The sequence below is a fragment of the Wyeomyia smithii genome, chromosome 1 (genome assembly GCF_029784165.1).
Source record: "Wyeomyia smithii strain HCP4-BCI-WySm-NY-G18 chromosome 1, ASM2978416v1, whole genome shotgun sequence".
NCBI classification, from domain to species: Eukaryota; Metazoa; Arthropoda; class Insecta; order Diptera; family Culicidae; genus Wyeomyia; species Wyeomyia smithii.
The window spans coordinates 34,873,271-34,888,171 of record NC_073694.1 but is presented as its reverse complement, the minus strand read 5'-3'; the positions used below and the strand labels follow the sequence as shown (position 1 = coordinate 34,888,171).

The following is a 14,901-nucleotide window of genomic DNA, read 5'->3' as shown; positions in this document are numbered from 1 at the left end:
CTGTTTTTCCTCAATTTCTACTGCCATCGAGGAGATGAATTTAAATAAATAGCTGCAATGGGAAATTAATGGATTAATAATTGCTTTCGTACAAATCAGTGTATTCTGTTACGATCCAAGAGGTTACTGTTAACTCTCCCACAGAATTCGTAAATTTACTTGAAATGCAAAATTTGCCAAAGTCTGATCGGCAAATTTTCACGAAGAAAATTTAAATATTTGTTTTTGATGCTATAAAATTACTGAAATAATATTAATCAGTGAAAAAGACATGCACTAGCATCCCCTTAATTTGAATAAATAAAAAAGTAAGTTCCTATCTCCACTCTTGCGGCAACCGTGTACAGACAGCATCTTACGGCCCGTCCATTTTATTATGTCATTATTCTCACACGAGGCAATTAAATCGATAAGATACCTTCACAAACGGTACAGCACAGACAGTAGGTATTCATTTCGGGGTTCTGTTATCAGCACTGCTCTCAAATCAATCACCGGTGGATTCTGTAATATTCTCTCATCAACAAGCTCAAGCTTTAAGAACAGCCGAAAACTACGGGCAGCTGTTCAGTAGTGCTCGAAACATCGTGCTTCAAGCCAGGCATCGAAATGAAACCATTGTTATTTGCTCTTGCAGTTTACCTAATAGGATCGCAGGGTAAATCTATTGTCGAAAGAGATAATACTCTTTGTCAGAAGGGCAATTTAGTTTGTGAAGATGCAACGGTGGAAGTGCAAATCGGTGAGTTCGAAACAATATTCTCATTACAACAAAGAATTATTTTGTTTTCTTTTTAGAACAATATTTGGTTGAATTCCTGGAGGAATTCAAGCACTTCCAAACCACTAATCAAACTTCCACAAACTTTGATCGATTGTTGGATCTTATCAAGTCCAGTCAAATGAAAATCACGCTAGATGAGATGCCCCACGCGAAAAATACGAAACTGTGTCTGCAGTGTTTGTCAGCCAGTTACACCTTTCTCGAAATATACAAAGAAACTGTGGACAAGGAGAAGGCAGTTCTGGTCAAATTGGCTAAGGATATTTGCAATCTTTACAACATGAAACCGTACATCTGCGAAGGTCACGTTGAACTTAACGCAGATATGATTCTGTACATGTTGGAGCTATTAGATAACGCACTACCAACGGTGTATAGAATTTGTGAAATCACCTATCAAGGTGAAAATTGTGTCGCTACCAGCTCGGATGTTCTCAGTGATCGATATCCGTCAGTGGATATTAGCCCTTCCGAGAAGGTTTTACAATCATCCAAAGTGTCGGTCACTGCTTCTACCGACACACCTCTGACCATTGTTCATCTCACCGACATTCACTACGATCCGGAATACGTTGTCGGAATCAATGCCGATTGTGGTTCCGGGACGTGCTGTCGCGTCGTACCGGATCTTGATCCGGCCGATTCAAGTAATGCAGCTGGATTCTGGGGAGATTATCACGCTTGTGACACCCCGTGGCATGCCGTAGTTGATGTTATGGACCAAATTCGTGCCGAACATCCCAAAATCGATGCCGTTTACTTCACTGGGGACATCATTCACCATTTCACCTGGAATACCACGCTGGAAACCAATATCGATTCGATGCAGAAAATTTACCGTCTACTCAAGGAACGATTTGCTGGGATTCCATTCTATCCCGTTCTAGGGAATCACGAAGCTCATCCGTCGAATATGTACGCCCCTCACACCGTTTCTAATACACTAAGCTCCAAGTATTTGTACGATCTGGTAGCCGTGGAGTGGAAAGATTGGCTTCCGGAGGATGTCAGTGCAACTCTCGCAGACGCGGGCTACTACACCGTACTAAGCCCTCTAGGACATCGAGTCATTGGCCTCAATAATAACTTTTGCTTCAACTACAATCGCTGGCTTTTCCTAACCGATAACTACTTCACCAATCAACTTCAGTGGTTGCACGATGTTTTGCTGGCGGCGGAGAAGGCTGACGAAAAAGTTCACATCCTAGGGCACGTGCCTTCCTACGATAACTACTGCTACATCGGTTGGACCAGAGAGTACCGCAAGATAGTGGAAAGATTCGCACACATCATCCAGGGGCAGTTTAACGGCCACTCGCATGTCGATGAGTTCAACGTGTTCTACAAGAAATCCGACCCTACCGCGGCGGTTAACGTGGCCTGGAATGGAGGCTCCACTACTACCTTCTCGCAACTCAACCCCAACTACAAAATCTTCTACGCTGATCCCACGACATTTGTGAGTTGAACGGTTTTTTTTTATCGAACACACTGAAGTATAGTTTTTTTTTTCAACCGTAGGAAATCCTCGACCACGAATCGTGGTTGTACAACCTAACCGAAGCCAACCAACATCCGGACCGCAAGCCGGCCTGGTTCAAGGCGTACACCTTCAAAGAGCACTACGGTTTAAGTGACCTCAGCCCAAAATCTATCGACGGTTTGCTAGGAAAACTTGCCGACTCCGAGGCCGAATTGCTGCAGTATTGGCAGCTAAAGCAGAAACTGGCCGATCCTCTGCTGGCAGCCGGCTGCGATCAAAGCTGCCTCCGGGAGACCTTCTGTGATCTAGCTCGGGCCGAGTATGGCGATGACGCCGCCTGTGAGCGCCTTCTTGCGGCTGGTTCCCGTAATTAAAACGCCCGATGGCTGTCAAAGTTAACATTCATTTCTTTTATTTCTCTGTAGTTCTCTACGCATGATGCATGTATATTCCTGTGCATTGTTTTCTAGTTTCATTTACTGTTATTTTATGTTGATTTTGATACACCTTAAATAAATATCGGCTCGTTTTTGTTCTCTGAATTTCACTTGCATTTTTGCTGTTTTCCCTTCCTGGCACAAAGTAGAGAAGTCTCCCCAAGAGCAAGATAAAATGCAGTAGAAAAGTGAGTAATAGCTAAATCTCTAACAGTGTAGTCTGCACATTAATTGTCCCTATACCAAATGGTTCGTTACCTACGCAATCGACCCATCAAAAAACACACAGTGAGATCATATTTTGCATTTCACTATTTTACAGATTTTGTGTACTGCTGCAAACCATTGCACTTCATTGCCGGACACAGGTTTTTTTTACTTCCTCTTCTTCCGCCTCATGTCACAGAGCACGGTAGCCAACGGGATGTCGTTTTCCTCTGCCAGCCGGACGGCAATCCGGGCCTGGTTCGCGTACCGACCGCTGGAAATCAGCCGAACCGTCGATGTGCCACAGAAAATCGCCTGTTCCGGACCGAGCTCGCCACTTTTGCCGCATACCGAGCTCGATAGGTCCATGTGAGTTGAGTCCAGCCCGGTTGAGCCGCCGATGTCCAGTTTATCCGCTGCATCCAATCGATCGCACTGGTGAAAAAAATTCGAGAAATTAGTGAATATTTGATTAGTTAAGTATAACACTTAATATTCAAAATCAAAAATTCATCGCCTTTAATTTAAAATGAAAATCAACCCTCTAGTGCCCAGTACCACCCTCAGACGGCCTCCAGTCAAACCTTTAAAAAGCTTCAATGAATACTTAAAAAACGTTTATAAAGATTCATAGTGATTTTACCGAAGTCCGTCTAAAAAATAACTTGGATATCAGCAATTGATAATTAATCATCAACAGAATCAAAAATCATCATCAATAGAAAATATCAAAGTTTAATTCAAATATCTTAAACTCAAAATTTAGAAGTAAATTGAAAATAAAAATAACTATCAGCATTTATAAAGAAAATCCTAAATCCAAAAAATAAAATTCAACATTTTAAGTCTGAAATCCAACATCAATAATTAAGAATCAGAACAGAGCTCTTGTCACTGAATGCGCTGATGTTGACATCATGGCGATTTCCTCTAAACGATGCCCTACTTGGAGTACCTTGTATTACAGGCAGCTAAAAATTCAGAGTTCGAATTGACGGCGTTACTCTCGAAGTTTTGGGGTAATAGAAAAAACGAGGAGGGAGCATTCCGTCCAACATTAGCCTTGATTCTGAGCAGTCAACATCCCCTGATGAGGCGTGTGAAATGTTTGCGAAACACTTCACGCCAGTCTTTGTACAGAGGACAATTATTGATGTCGATACGGAATCTGAGCTGTCTCTGTTCCCCTGCTGACTTCTAGGATTTGTCCACTTTCATAGTTAATGAGCTATGGTAGCTTCAGCAACGAAAAGACTCAAGAATTCGCTTGTTCCTGAGCCGGGTTGGATTTCGACAGTGGTGTTCTGTTGGTGTAGTCGATTCTTCGGTAGCCATTTATAATGCATTTTTTGAACAAGATAATTTCCCAGAATCTGGAAGAAACCTTGAAACTATCGTGGTATTACCAGTCTCTCGGCGGTGTTCATTTTATTCGAGATTTTTCTGAGTAAAGTAATTTTGAATCACTTGAGAAACTAAACCTATTTCAATTGATCAGCATGGATTGGAGCGTCCGAGCTGAGGTGACTTTTTTATCCTTTGAAAATCGCGTCTATGTGCTGCACATGTCGTCGAAAAACTTCCGTCGAAAAATTGGTTAAACTCGTGCTCAGCTGAAGGAATCCATCGGGTGCGACTTTACCCGTGTGTCTCCTCAGCGGTTTCCAGTACTTCCAGGGTACCACAGGGAAGCAACCTCGGCCCACTTCTATTCACGTTATTCTTTAACTGTATATTGTTGTTTGCTCGGTCGAAAACTGGTAAAGCTTGCCCAATTCTTTCGTTGACTGGTCCCGTCGGAATAAACTCATTGTTAGTACCCCAAAGTGTGAACCCATCTCTTTACAATTACTTTATTGACAATTTTTCGCGTCTCAGTGTAGATCGTGTGACAGATCATAGTTCTACTAGGTCTAAAGCTGCACTTTAATCTTCACTTCTGTTCGATAGTTTCAAAAAGCAAACCAACAACAGGGATTCATCCCCAAGATAGGTCGCGATGTTAAAGACTCGTAATATCTGAAAGCGCTGAGACCCATCTTCGAAAATACGTCTATCGCCCTATGACCTAAATTGGAAACATCGAAACAAGTGTACCCAGAGAGATTTATGACTACGCTTTGCGTAACCCACCGTGATGTAAATCGTCGAATAATATCAAGAAATCCATCGAAAAATGCTAGAAAAGTTTTCGTTTGATGTTTTTTGGAATGATTCTCGCTACTGCATCATTCCTCCCAAAGGGAAAAGTGTAGCAAAATCTATCCAACCACGTCATCAGTTTTGAAATTGAACAACCCGACGTTTTGTAACCGGATTTTTTTTTTAAATGGAGCTTTACCGAATATGAGTCGTTTTGGTGTGGTTTGTGTAGAGTTAAATGTTAGGCTTTTTTTGCTGGTAATTGCCGTTAGTTTTTTTTTTTTTGTTTACTAAATGAACTTGTCCGTAAAATTTTTCAACAGATAATTAGGCGTCGTAGAAATTGCGTAAAAATGTTCGATGTTCACGTCCGTTTTGGGAAGTGAGGGGGCACTGTCCAAATGGCCTAAAAAAGACCTCCGGTGTTTACCCTGTAACATTCAGAGCAGATGTTGAGGTTTAACACGGAGGCACTAAAGCATCCGTAATGTATATCTCGGAGAAAGGACAGTCTCATTTCTTAAACGGTTATAACCACAAGATATATTTGTAACGAAAAAACCACAATGATAAAAGACGGCAAAAAGTCCGCACTAAATTACCCACCCCTTTACAAAACGATCCAGAAAAAGATTATACCACTTCAACAACTGCACGAAAAACTGGTATCTGATATCCGGGTAATAAAAGAGAGTGCGAGAGCGACAAATGTAAGATCGAAAACATGAAGATCGAGAAGGGATAGTCTTGAAATAACCCTTGAAGAAGATAATTAGGAAGTTGAGTGAAGCCGTAAACTTGGAAAAGGTGATAGCCAGCAATTGGAAAAAATGGTGACAAGTTAGCTGGCGGTCAAGCCAGAGTGCCATCTATACCGGAGCCGGGGATCGACGTCCGTCATGGGGCGACTACGGAGGGCCGGAATCAACTTCCCTGCGCTTACACCTGTACCGCCGTTCGAATACGTGGGCGTTTTTGGATACAGTTCACGTGACTTTGAGGCCTTGCACTCCGCTGCGGCGGATCTTCTGTGTGAGCTGTGTGATTCTACTGACTGGCATCCCATGTAAGCCGTGTGATTCTTCAGAACAATCGACGTCGACCGGTACGCGAGTCGTTGAAGTATGTCCCTCTCCTCTCCTGTTGCGCATCGTTTATCAATGGGCACCAACGTTCGTCGTTTAGCGGTACATCGATGGTTAGGAAAAAACCTAAATTAATCCACCTAGCGGTCAGACCCAGCCTTTCTCATTCAAACTCATTATTTGTAAAAATAGATTTACATGAACGCTTCAATCCAAAAATGTGTATTCACTTTTTGGGTTCTAAAATAATGATGTTGTAATAGAAGTACAAAAATGAAATTTGACGTAATGTGAATGCTCAATAAATAGCGAAATAAAAATATCTTAATTTCGAACAATTCAATCACGAGCGATACCGGGAACATTCAAATGGTACGATACCACATTTGAATTATATTGTGGCCACATATATTGATCAAAGCAGGTATAGTTTCAAATAGCCTTTGAATTTCTTTTCTTTCCATAACTTTTGAACCACATATCAAATTCTTATGAAGTTTGTTATTTGTAAGTTTGAGAGATGACTATTTCGTATGACACTAGTCATGTTCAAATAAGTCGTGTAATCTTTGAGATGATAGAATTTCGTTGTTTTATTAACAATTTAATACATAACGGTTGCTTAGTTCGATTATAATCAAATGAAATGGGAACGTATAGGGCAGCCAAACTTTGAAACCACGTGTTAAATCATAATTCATCAGTTAACCCTTAACTGGCCTGTTCATGTGATAATACAATTGATCAAATTGGTTGCGTACTTTCTGAGATAATGAAGTTTCGTGATTTTCATATTTTGATACATCACTCACAAAGTAACAGACCGATTACAGTCAAATTCAATAGGGTGTTATGAGTCAGCTAGAGCTTTCATTTGACACTAATTTCGTGAAAATCGGTTCGGCCATCTCTGAGAAAAAAGAGTGAGTTTATGTGTTCTTCGGAATATGTTTCTTTTCATAGCTTGATTTCACATTTTTAAACATAACAGGCAAAGTAATAGTCCGATTGCAAAAAAAATCAATAGGGTCTTATGGGGTTATTAGACCTTCCAAATGACACTGATTTTGTGGAAATCGGTTCAGCCATCTCTGAGAAACATGAGTGAGATAAAACACTTTCCAGTACATGTTTCTTTAAATGACTTCTGAACCACACGTTCAATCTTCATGAAACTCAAAAGTTAAGGATTTTTAAGTAGCTCGTTCATTTAAAATTAATTTTGTTAAAATCGGTTGAGTAGTTTCTGAGATAATGATGTTTAGTGATTTTCACATTTTTAAACATAACCTCTAAACTAAAAATCCGATTGTAATGAAATTCAATAGGGTCTTATGGGGCATCTAGACCTCTCATTTGCAATTAATTTCATGAAGATCGGTCCAGCCATCTCTTAGAAAATCGAGTGAGATTGGGAGAGCGTTACATACACCCACACATACACACACACACATACACACACACACACATACAGAAAATGCTCAGCTCGTCAAACTAAGTCGATTGATATACGAGATTCGACCCTTTGGAGCACTTTTATACCTTGTGTTTTTCCAGTGATTGCTATACCTTTCTAGGGGAAAGGCAAAATGGTTTATGACATGATTTTTCCTATTTTATAAAGAGCCAGTTACCCTTTCCTGAACGTTTCTAGGTAGTTTTGCTTCACTAACGGTAAGTCGTTGAGTTGCATAAGTCCCCCGAAAGTTGTTTGCCGACCTTGAGAAAGCACCACAAAGAGCTAACAGGACTAAGTCATAACTGAACAATTATAGTTTCCTATGAACACATTCCCAAACAAAAATGTTCGTCTCCAATAGGCATACGCGAGGGCAAACGAAGAAGGCATGCTTAGCGGTCCCCTCCACATCCACGCACTAGGAACACATGGGGGACCCCGAGTGCCCGAACCTGTGTAGATACTGCCTGGAGCAGCTGTGATTTGACAGGACCTGTTTCAGATGGAAGTTTACTAAACCATGGCGCTTCTCAACCCTTCCAGATACCTTTGGAATGCGTCCATCTACTCATCGCGGAATTGGACCATTCCCGCTGCCATCTGATAACCTGTACCTCGTATGCCCCTTGAGTCACGTTGATCGAAGTAATCTTGGTCTTGGTACTGTGCTACATTCCGATTCAGAATTCGACCTTCTGTTTATTACACACAGACTTCGCAGCCAACTGTTAAGTGTATAGGACGATTGCGGGGCTAGCGCTGCGATCCTACTGGCACATATTAGTATTTCCCGAGCCGAAACACGAATCTACGACGACTGGCTTGTTAAACCAGCAACGTACTTCGAGACCAGCTCGAAGCAATCTATATCCTCCTTGATCGTGATGCTAACAGGCTTTTCTCACGCTAGAGTAGTGCTGGGACTATCCGGATTAAAATATCCGGATATCCGACCTTGGATATCCGACAAATATCCAAAATCCGGATCAACCGGATATCCGGATATTACCCGACAGGATATCCGGATTTTCGGATAGTCGGATATCCGGATATTGTATCCGAACATAGTTTAATGAAAATTATGCAAATAATTACTTACGAAGGGATGGGGGATTGTGGTAAAAGCCATTTTTTGCGTTACATTTCATTCGAACGGGCCTAAAAGACAGAAAAAAATCCGGATATTCGGATATACTGGATATCCGACTATTCGATTATCCGTATCCGGATATCCGGACATCCGAATAATATTCGTTTACACATCCGTGATCCTAGCTTCGGATAACCGGATCACGAATATATCCGGTTAAAAGTCCTAGCACTACGCTGGAGTGCTACGTCAGCCGTCTTGGTGACGGAAAAAGTAAAAAAAAGCCCTTCCGCAAACCGAACTAGTTGCTTGCCACCCTTCACAAGTCTGTTGAGGATAATCCTCTCAAGCACCTTGCTCGCAGGTTCCAGCAGACAGATAGGGCATATAGACCTTGGTGGTTTCTCAGCTTTCGGCACTAAGACCAAACAGCCATCGACACTAAGACAAGGTAGCATCCTTGTTCTTGGCGTCTTTCCTCAGCTCAAGTATCAACTCGCCAGTGCGCGACCGGTGGATGCTCCGCACATCCATTCCAAGGTCGTTGAGCTGGGTTTTGCCTCTCATCTACTTTTAGACTTATGAGTACTTAGATCTATTCGTTTTCAATATAAGGGCGTCCCCCCTCCTTTGCACCTGCTTGACCTTCTTAAATCTTTTGGCCGCTTTGCCATCTTGGCACGTCGCATGCTTCTACCTACTACGGCAACCCAAGAATTTTCCGCAGCCTCCACTGCGGCCGGTTTTTCCGGCGGACCTTGAACCGCTTGGTGTGCTATCCCTCGAGAGTAGCACAGTCAGCCGTTTCTTTGTGTTCCCGGGGGCCGCCTTCCCCGAGGAATGTCTCATTCGCTTAGCAACCTATCTCGTAGAGCAGATCGCTGTGAACGAGGTGCGTTTGTCTGGTCTTCTTTGGATGCAGTCGCCCTCTAGTTATCTATTTCTCAGTTGCCTCCACTGGAGCTACGAGTTCCTCGTTCTTTTTCCTGCCTTCATCAATGGTAACCTGAACCTGGAGGAAGCACTACTCGCTACGTCAGAGATATTTCCGGGTACTTGTGGCGCTAAAGTAACAAAGCGTGTGCGAAATTACAGAAACGTTGCCTGTCAGCACTATCACTGTTAACTGATTGCTCGTTCGTGTTGAAACTGATATTCGTATCTTTCAGTTTTACCTGAAAATCTATCAAAGACAATAAAAATTTGCAGCATTGCTTGTAAGTGGCTCCGCCTTTTTCTGGCAAATTATGTCATTTCCTCAGTTTTTCAAGTCGCAACGAGGTTTTATGCCGTATGTAAACGAATATTCGAAACATGAATCGCAATTCGTGTTAACAAACAGTGGCATTGGTCCGAAGAAGCTCTCAGCCACGTAACAAAATAACACGATGTATTATGTTGCGGCTGAAAAAGAAGACAATCATATTCTGAAAGCAGTTAGCAGGAGATGCAGTACTCTTGGACGAATTTAAATTTTCATTTAACGCTCCTATAGTACTTCCTTGAAGACACAGCTCTACGTCAAACATACAGCAGTACACAATTAGAAAATGGACAATCGAATATCGAAAATTGAAGATTATTTATATCGGCAGAAATTTATATTCGAAAATCCAATACCCAGCATCCAAAGTAACAATAAAAGAATCACAGGTTGAAATGCGTCACTCTGAAATAGAAAATCTGACTTTAAGAACAACAAAAACAGAGAGTTTCCAAAGAAAAAAAATCATACAAAAACAAAATCAGAAACACGCCTTAAATCCATAAAAAATTGGTTTTAAATACAGAAATCTCAAATTATGTACAGAATCAACAAAGAGCGATTTGAGGCTAAAATAAGAAACTGATGCCAAATAATAACAAGAAACCTCGAAAAACACTTCCAAATGCCAGAAACGAACAAAAAATACGTCTAAACACCCTTACTGCCGCTATTCGCATTACAGTCCTATGTAGAAGTCCTGTTTTCTAATTTTTTGCGGAAATGGATCCATTTTAGCATGCTCTACAAGAGTAGTCATTAAAATCAAGGTTGTGGGAATCAAACCTTTTTTTTTTCCTTGTAGAAGACTGAACCACTGCGACCATTGTTTGATCTATTGTGGTATGCTTCACCTTACTCTAAGTGCGTACGAGCAAGTACATCACTATTTGGCGAGTCTTTACTACATTGCACATTTATACCAGTTGGGCAACGCACTTCATATGAAGTTTATTACCTCACCCGGACTTTCCCTCCAAATTTCGGTAGGTTCTATGTGTCCCTTACCGAAGATACGTAATCTGCGTTGTATTAATACTCGGCATTCGCAGAGTAGATGTTCTGAAGTTTCGCTTTCGATGCCACACAGGCGACATTTATCATCATCAAGTTTGCCTATCTTCTTGAGATGATGCTTACTCGGACAGTGCCCTGTAATAAGACTTGTGAAAGTCCTCAAGTCTTTCTTATTTAATCTGAGCAGCACGAGGCTCTTCTCGCGATTTGGCTCTATGAATCTTTTCGATTGTCGTAATCCACTTATGACATCCCAGTTTGCTTTGATGGTCGCTTTTTCCCATTCACCGAGTTCAGCTTTCAGAGCGCTCGGGAAGATTCCACAGAAAGGTTCTGGGCCAACAAAGTTAGTAGATGACCCTTGTCTGGCTAGTAAGTCGGCTTTCTCGTTTCCTTCGATTCCACAATGACCAGGAACCCAGTATAAGTTCACCTGGTTTTTCATAGCTAACTTTCGGAGCGACAGGATGCATTTCCACACTAGTTTAGAGTTGCAGAAAGAAGAGTTCAGGCCTTTAAGTGCTGCCTGACTATCACAGAAAATGCATATATTTGCGTGTCGATAATTTCTTTCCAGACACGAATTCGTGCATTCTATTATCGCGTTTATTTCCGCCTGGAATACTGTTGGCCAGTGTCCCATGGGAAAAATTTATTAATTCCTTGTCCTGTGAATCCCGCCCCCGCAGAACCATTCATTTTAGAACCGTCTGTGTAGAAGCAAAGTGAACCATCCCGAATTGTGGGTCCACCTTGTTGCCAACTTTCTCGTTCTATCTCTACTGTTCTGTAAGGAATTCCGAAATTTGGTTTCCTCTCCAGCCAATCCTCCTTACTTTTTATTAGATTATTTATTTGGAAATCTTTCAGTATTCTCAGGTGTCCTGTTAGATCTCCTTCTTTTAGGTTGCACTGTCGATTTAGCCTTAGAGCACTTTTTTCCGCTTCTAGTTGAACCACCTGATGAAGTGGAAGAAGGTGAAGTATTGCATCTAGGGCTTTTGATGGAGTGCTTCTCATAGCTCCACAAATGGATGCACAGGCCAACCTTTGGATTTTACCTAGCTTAGCTTGAGTAGATGTTTCAGTGGTTTTGGGCCACCAAACTAACGAGGCGTAGGTTATTCTGTGTATGATTATTGTTTTATATATCCAGTGTATCTTGCTGGGTTTGAGACCCCAGCTTTTTCCAATGGCTCTGCTGCATACCCATAGGGCGTTTGTGGCCTTGATATCGGTGCCTTCCAATCGCAATTTAGGAATCATGTATTTCCTTTTTCGAGTGAAAGGAACAATAGTTGTTTTGGATGGATTTACACTCAACCCCTCTCGTTTACACCATTGAGCTGTGAGATTGAGTGCAGTTTGCATTCTATCAGAAATAACGCTGTCGTGCTTCCCTCTAACTAAAATCACTACGTCGTCTGCAAAACCTATCACTTCGGAGCCGTTTTCCGATAGGCTCCGAAGAAGATCGTCACGATTAATGACCATAACAGGGGAGATAATATCCCTCCTTGAGGGCATCCTTTCGTCGTTTTCTTGTTAGGGACGTCCCACCGAGTTTAGCTGTTATTTCGCGAGTTATTAGCATGGCATGAATCCACTTTATAGTGTTCCTGTCTATGCCATGCCTTTCCATTGCCATTTTCATTGAGTTGTGAGCCGCATTATCAAATGCTCCTTCAATATCAAGCAAGGCTGCCAGGGAAATTTCCTTGGCATGGATGGATTTTTCGATTTTTCCCACTAACATATGTAGCGCGTCAGTGGTTGATACGTTGTTTTTGTAAGCAAATTGAAATTTGCCTAATGGATTGGATTTCATATATACTGTTTTAATATGGTAGTCAATTAATTTTTCCATAGTTTTCAAAAAGATGGAAGTTAAATTAATTGGCCTAAACGCTTTCGGAATTGTCCTATCTCGTTTTCCGGCTTTTGGTATGAAAATAACTCTAGTTTGTCTCCAACTAGATGGAATGTATTTTAATATTAGGCTCACCTTGCACATCTCCGTAATAATTGGAATAAGCAGTTGCTTGCTCTTTTGGAGCATAACTGGCTGACTTCCATCCATTCCCGGAGACTTGTATGGTTGGAAAGAGTCTATTGCCCATTCAACCTTCGATTTACTGAATATAGAACAGGCAAGTTCCTGGGATTCAGTCCAAGTCGCATGTGAGCTTAGCTGCTCTTCAGTTTGATCCTGCACTTCATTAGTATCCGAATATGATCCTGGGAAGTGATTTTCCATCATAATTTCCAGTGTTTCCTGAGAATCTGTGGTGTAAGTACCGTAAGTTTTTCTCAATCTGCCTAAACCGTTGGAATGTTCTTTAGACAGGGCTTTCTGCAATCTGGCTGCAGTGGATGTGTTTTCAATACGTTAACCTTACTTTTCTAATGGCTATTCTTAAAGTACATGCCAAAATGGACCAATTTTCGCAAAATTTACATAGGACTCGCAACTTTCACATAGGACTATTATGCGAATAGCGGCAGCTTAATAGTGGAATATATAACCACACATAGATTGCGAAATCGTAAAAAATCAGAATAAGTTTCTAAAAATGAAAGTTATGCTCAAAACTGACATAATATATTTCTATATGCCAGAAAAATGCTCAAATTACGATCCCAAAAAATGGCTAAGAGTTGCCTTCAATTGCTGAGAAAGGTGATTTTAAATTATACTCATAATTATCTACAAACGTAGAAAATGATCCGGAATCAAGCCCAGAATGACCGCAAAATCTTTTCAAAGGCTGGAAAAGGTCCAATCACCCTTCCAAAGGCCAGAAAAAGCTAAAATAGAAAATGATCCCGAATTGAGCTCAAATCACACAAAAACCCTTCTTAGGGCCAGAAAAGGCTGAAATAGAAAATGATCCCTAATAAGGTCAGAATGACCGAAAAACCTTTCTAGAGGCCACAAAAAGCCGAAATAGAAGCTTAAAATCGCCGAAAAACCCTTCGAAAGGCCGAAATAGAAAATAATCCCAAATTAAACATAGAATAGCCGGAAAAAGGTCAAAATAGAAAATGATCCCAAATAAGCTAATAATGGCCGAAAAACCTTTCTAGGTACCAGAAGAGGTTGAAATAGAAAATGATGCCAAAATAAGCTCAGAATGGCCGAAAAACCCTTCTTAAGACCAGAAAAGGCCGAAATAGAAAATGATTCCAAATTAAGCTCAGAATGGCCAAAAGCTCTACTAAAAGCCAGAAAAGGCCGAAATAGAAAATTATCCAAAATAAGCTCAGAATGGCCGAAAAACCCATTTAAAGACCAGAAAAGGCCGAAACAGAAAATGATCCCAAATCAAGCTAAGAATGGCTGAAAAACCCTTTAAAAAGCCAAAAAAGGCCGAAATAGAAAATGATCTTAAATTAAGCTCAGAATGGCCCAAAAACCCTTCTAAAGACCAGGAGGGCCGAAATAGAAAATGATTCCAAATTAAGCTCAGAATGGCCGAAAAACCATTCTAAAGACCAGAAAAGGCCGAAATAGAAAATGTCCCAAATCAAGCTCAGAATGGCTGAAAAACCTTTTAGAACGCCAGAAAAGGCAGAAATCAAAAATAATCCCAAATTGAGCTCAGATAGACTGAAAACCCCTTCTAAGGGCCAAGAAGGCCAAAATAGATAATGGTCCCGAATTAAGCTCAAAATCGCCGAAAAACCCTTCTTTGGGCCAGAAAATTCCGAAATAGAAATTGATTCCGAATGGAGCTCAGAATAGCCGAAACACGTTTCTGAAATCCAGAAAAGGCCTAAATAAAAAAATCCCGAAACAAGCTTAGAATCGCCGAAAAACCCCTTTAAAGACCAGAAAAGATCCCAAATAAGCTTAGAATAATCCTGAATTCAGGTAAGAATCGCCGAAAACCCCTTTTAAAGGCCAGAAAAGGCCGAAATGGAAAATGAACC

General features: G+C 41.1%; 2 protein-coding genes across 6 annotated transcripts in view; one reads left to right on the top strand and one right to left on the bottom strand.

Annotated features, from left to right (window-relative positions):
* The first annotated feature begins 428 nt into the window (after positions 1-428).
* On the top strand, positions 429-2,809 carry LOC129718388 (sphingomyelin phosphodiesterase-like). The gene is made up of 3 exons (XM_055669146.1): positions 429-742; positions 799-2,243; positions 2,306-2,809. The coding sequence occupies exons 1-3, from the start codon at positions 610-612 to the stop codon at positions 2,639-2,641; spliced, it is 1,914 nt and encodes a 637-aa protein (XP_055525121.1). The 5' UTR covers positions 429-609; the 3' UTR covers positions 2,642-2,809.
* The window catches only part of LOC129718389 (corticotropin-releasing factor-binding protein), a 70,791-nt gene continuing 58,540 nt past the window's right edge, over positions 2,651-14,901 (bottom strand). For all 5 annotated transcript variants that reach the window (XM_055669148.1, XM_055669147.1, XM_055669149.1 and 2 more), the window contains exon 6: positions 2,651-3,346. In XM_055669148.1, the coding sequence (XP_055525123.1) occupies positions 3,080-3,346 (267 nt within the window). In that variant the 3' untranslated portion in view covers positions 2,651-3,079. The remainder of the gene's footprint in view (positions 3,347-14,901) is intronic.

Bases quoted from the DNA above. Each gene is read 5' to 3' on its own strand.
- LOC129718388 (XM_055669146.1), top strand. From the start codon at position 610: ATGAAACCATTGTTATTTGCTCTTGCAGTTTACCTAATAGGATCGCAG. The intron at 743-798 runs GTGAGTTCGAAA...TTTTCTTTTTAG, and splicing joins AACGGTGGAAGTGCAAATCG to AACAATATTTGGTTGAATTC. The intron at 2,244-2,305 runs GTGAGTTGAACG...TTTCAACCGTAG, and splicing joins ACGCTGATCCCACGACATTT to GAAATCCTCGACCACGAATC.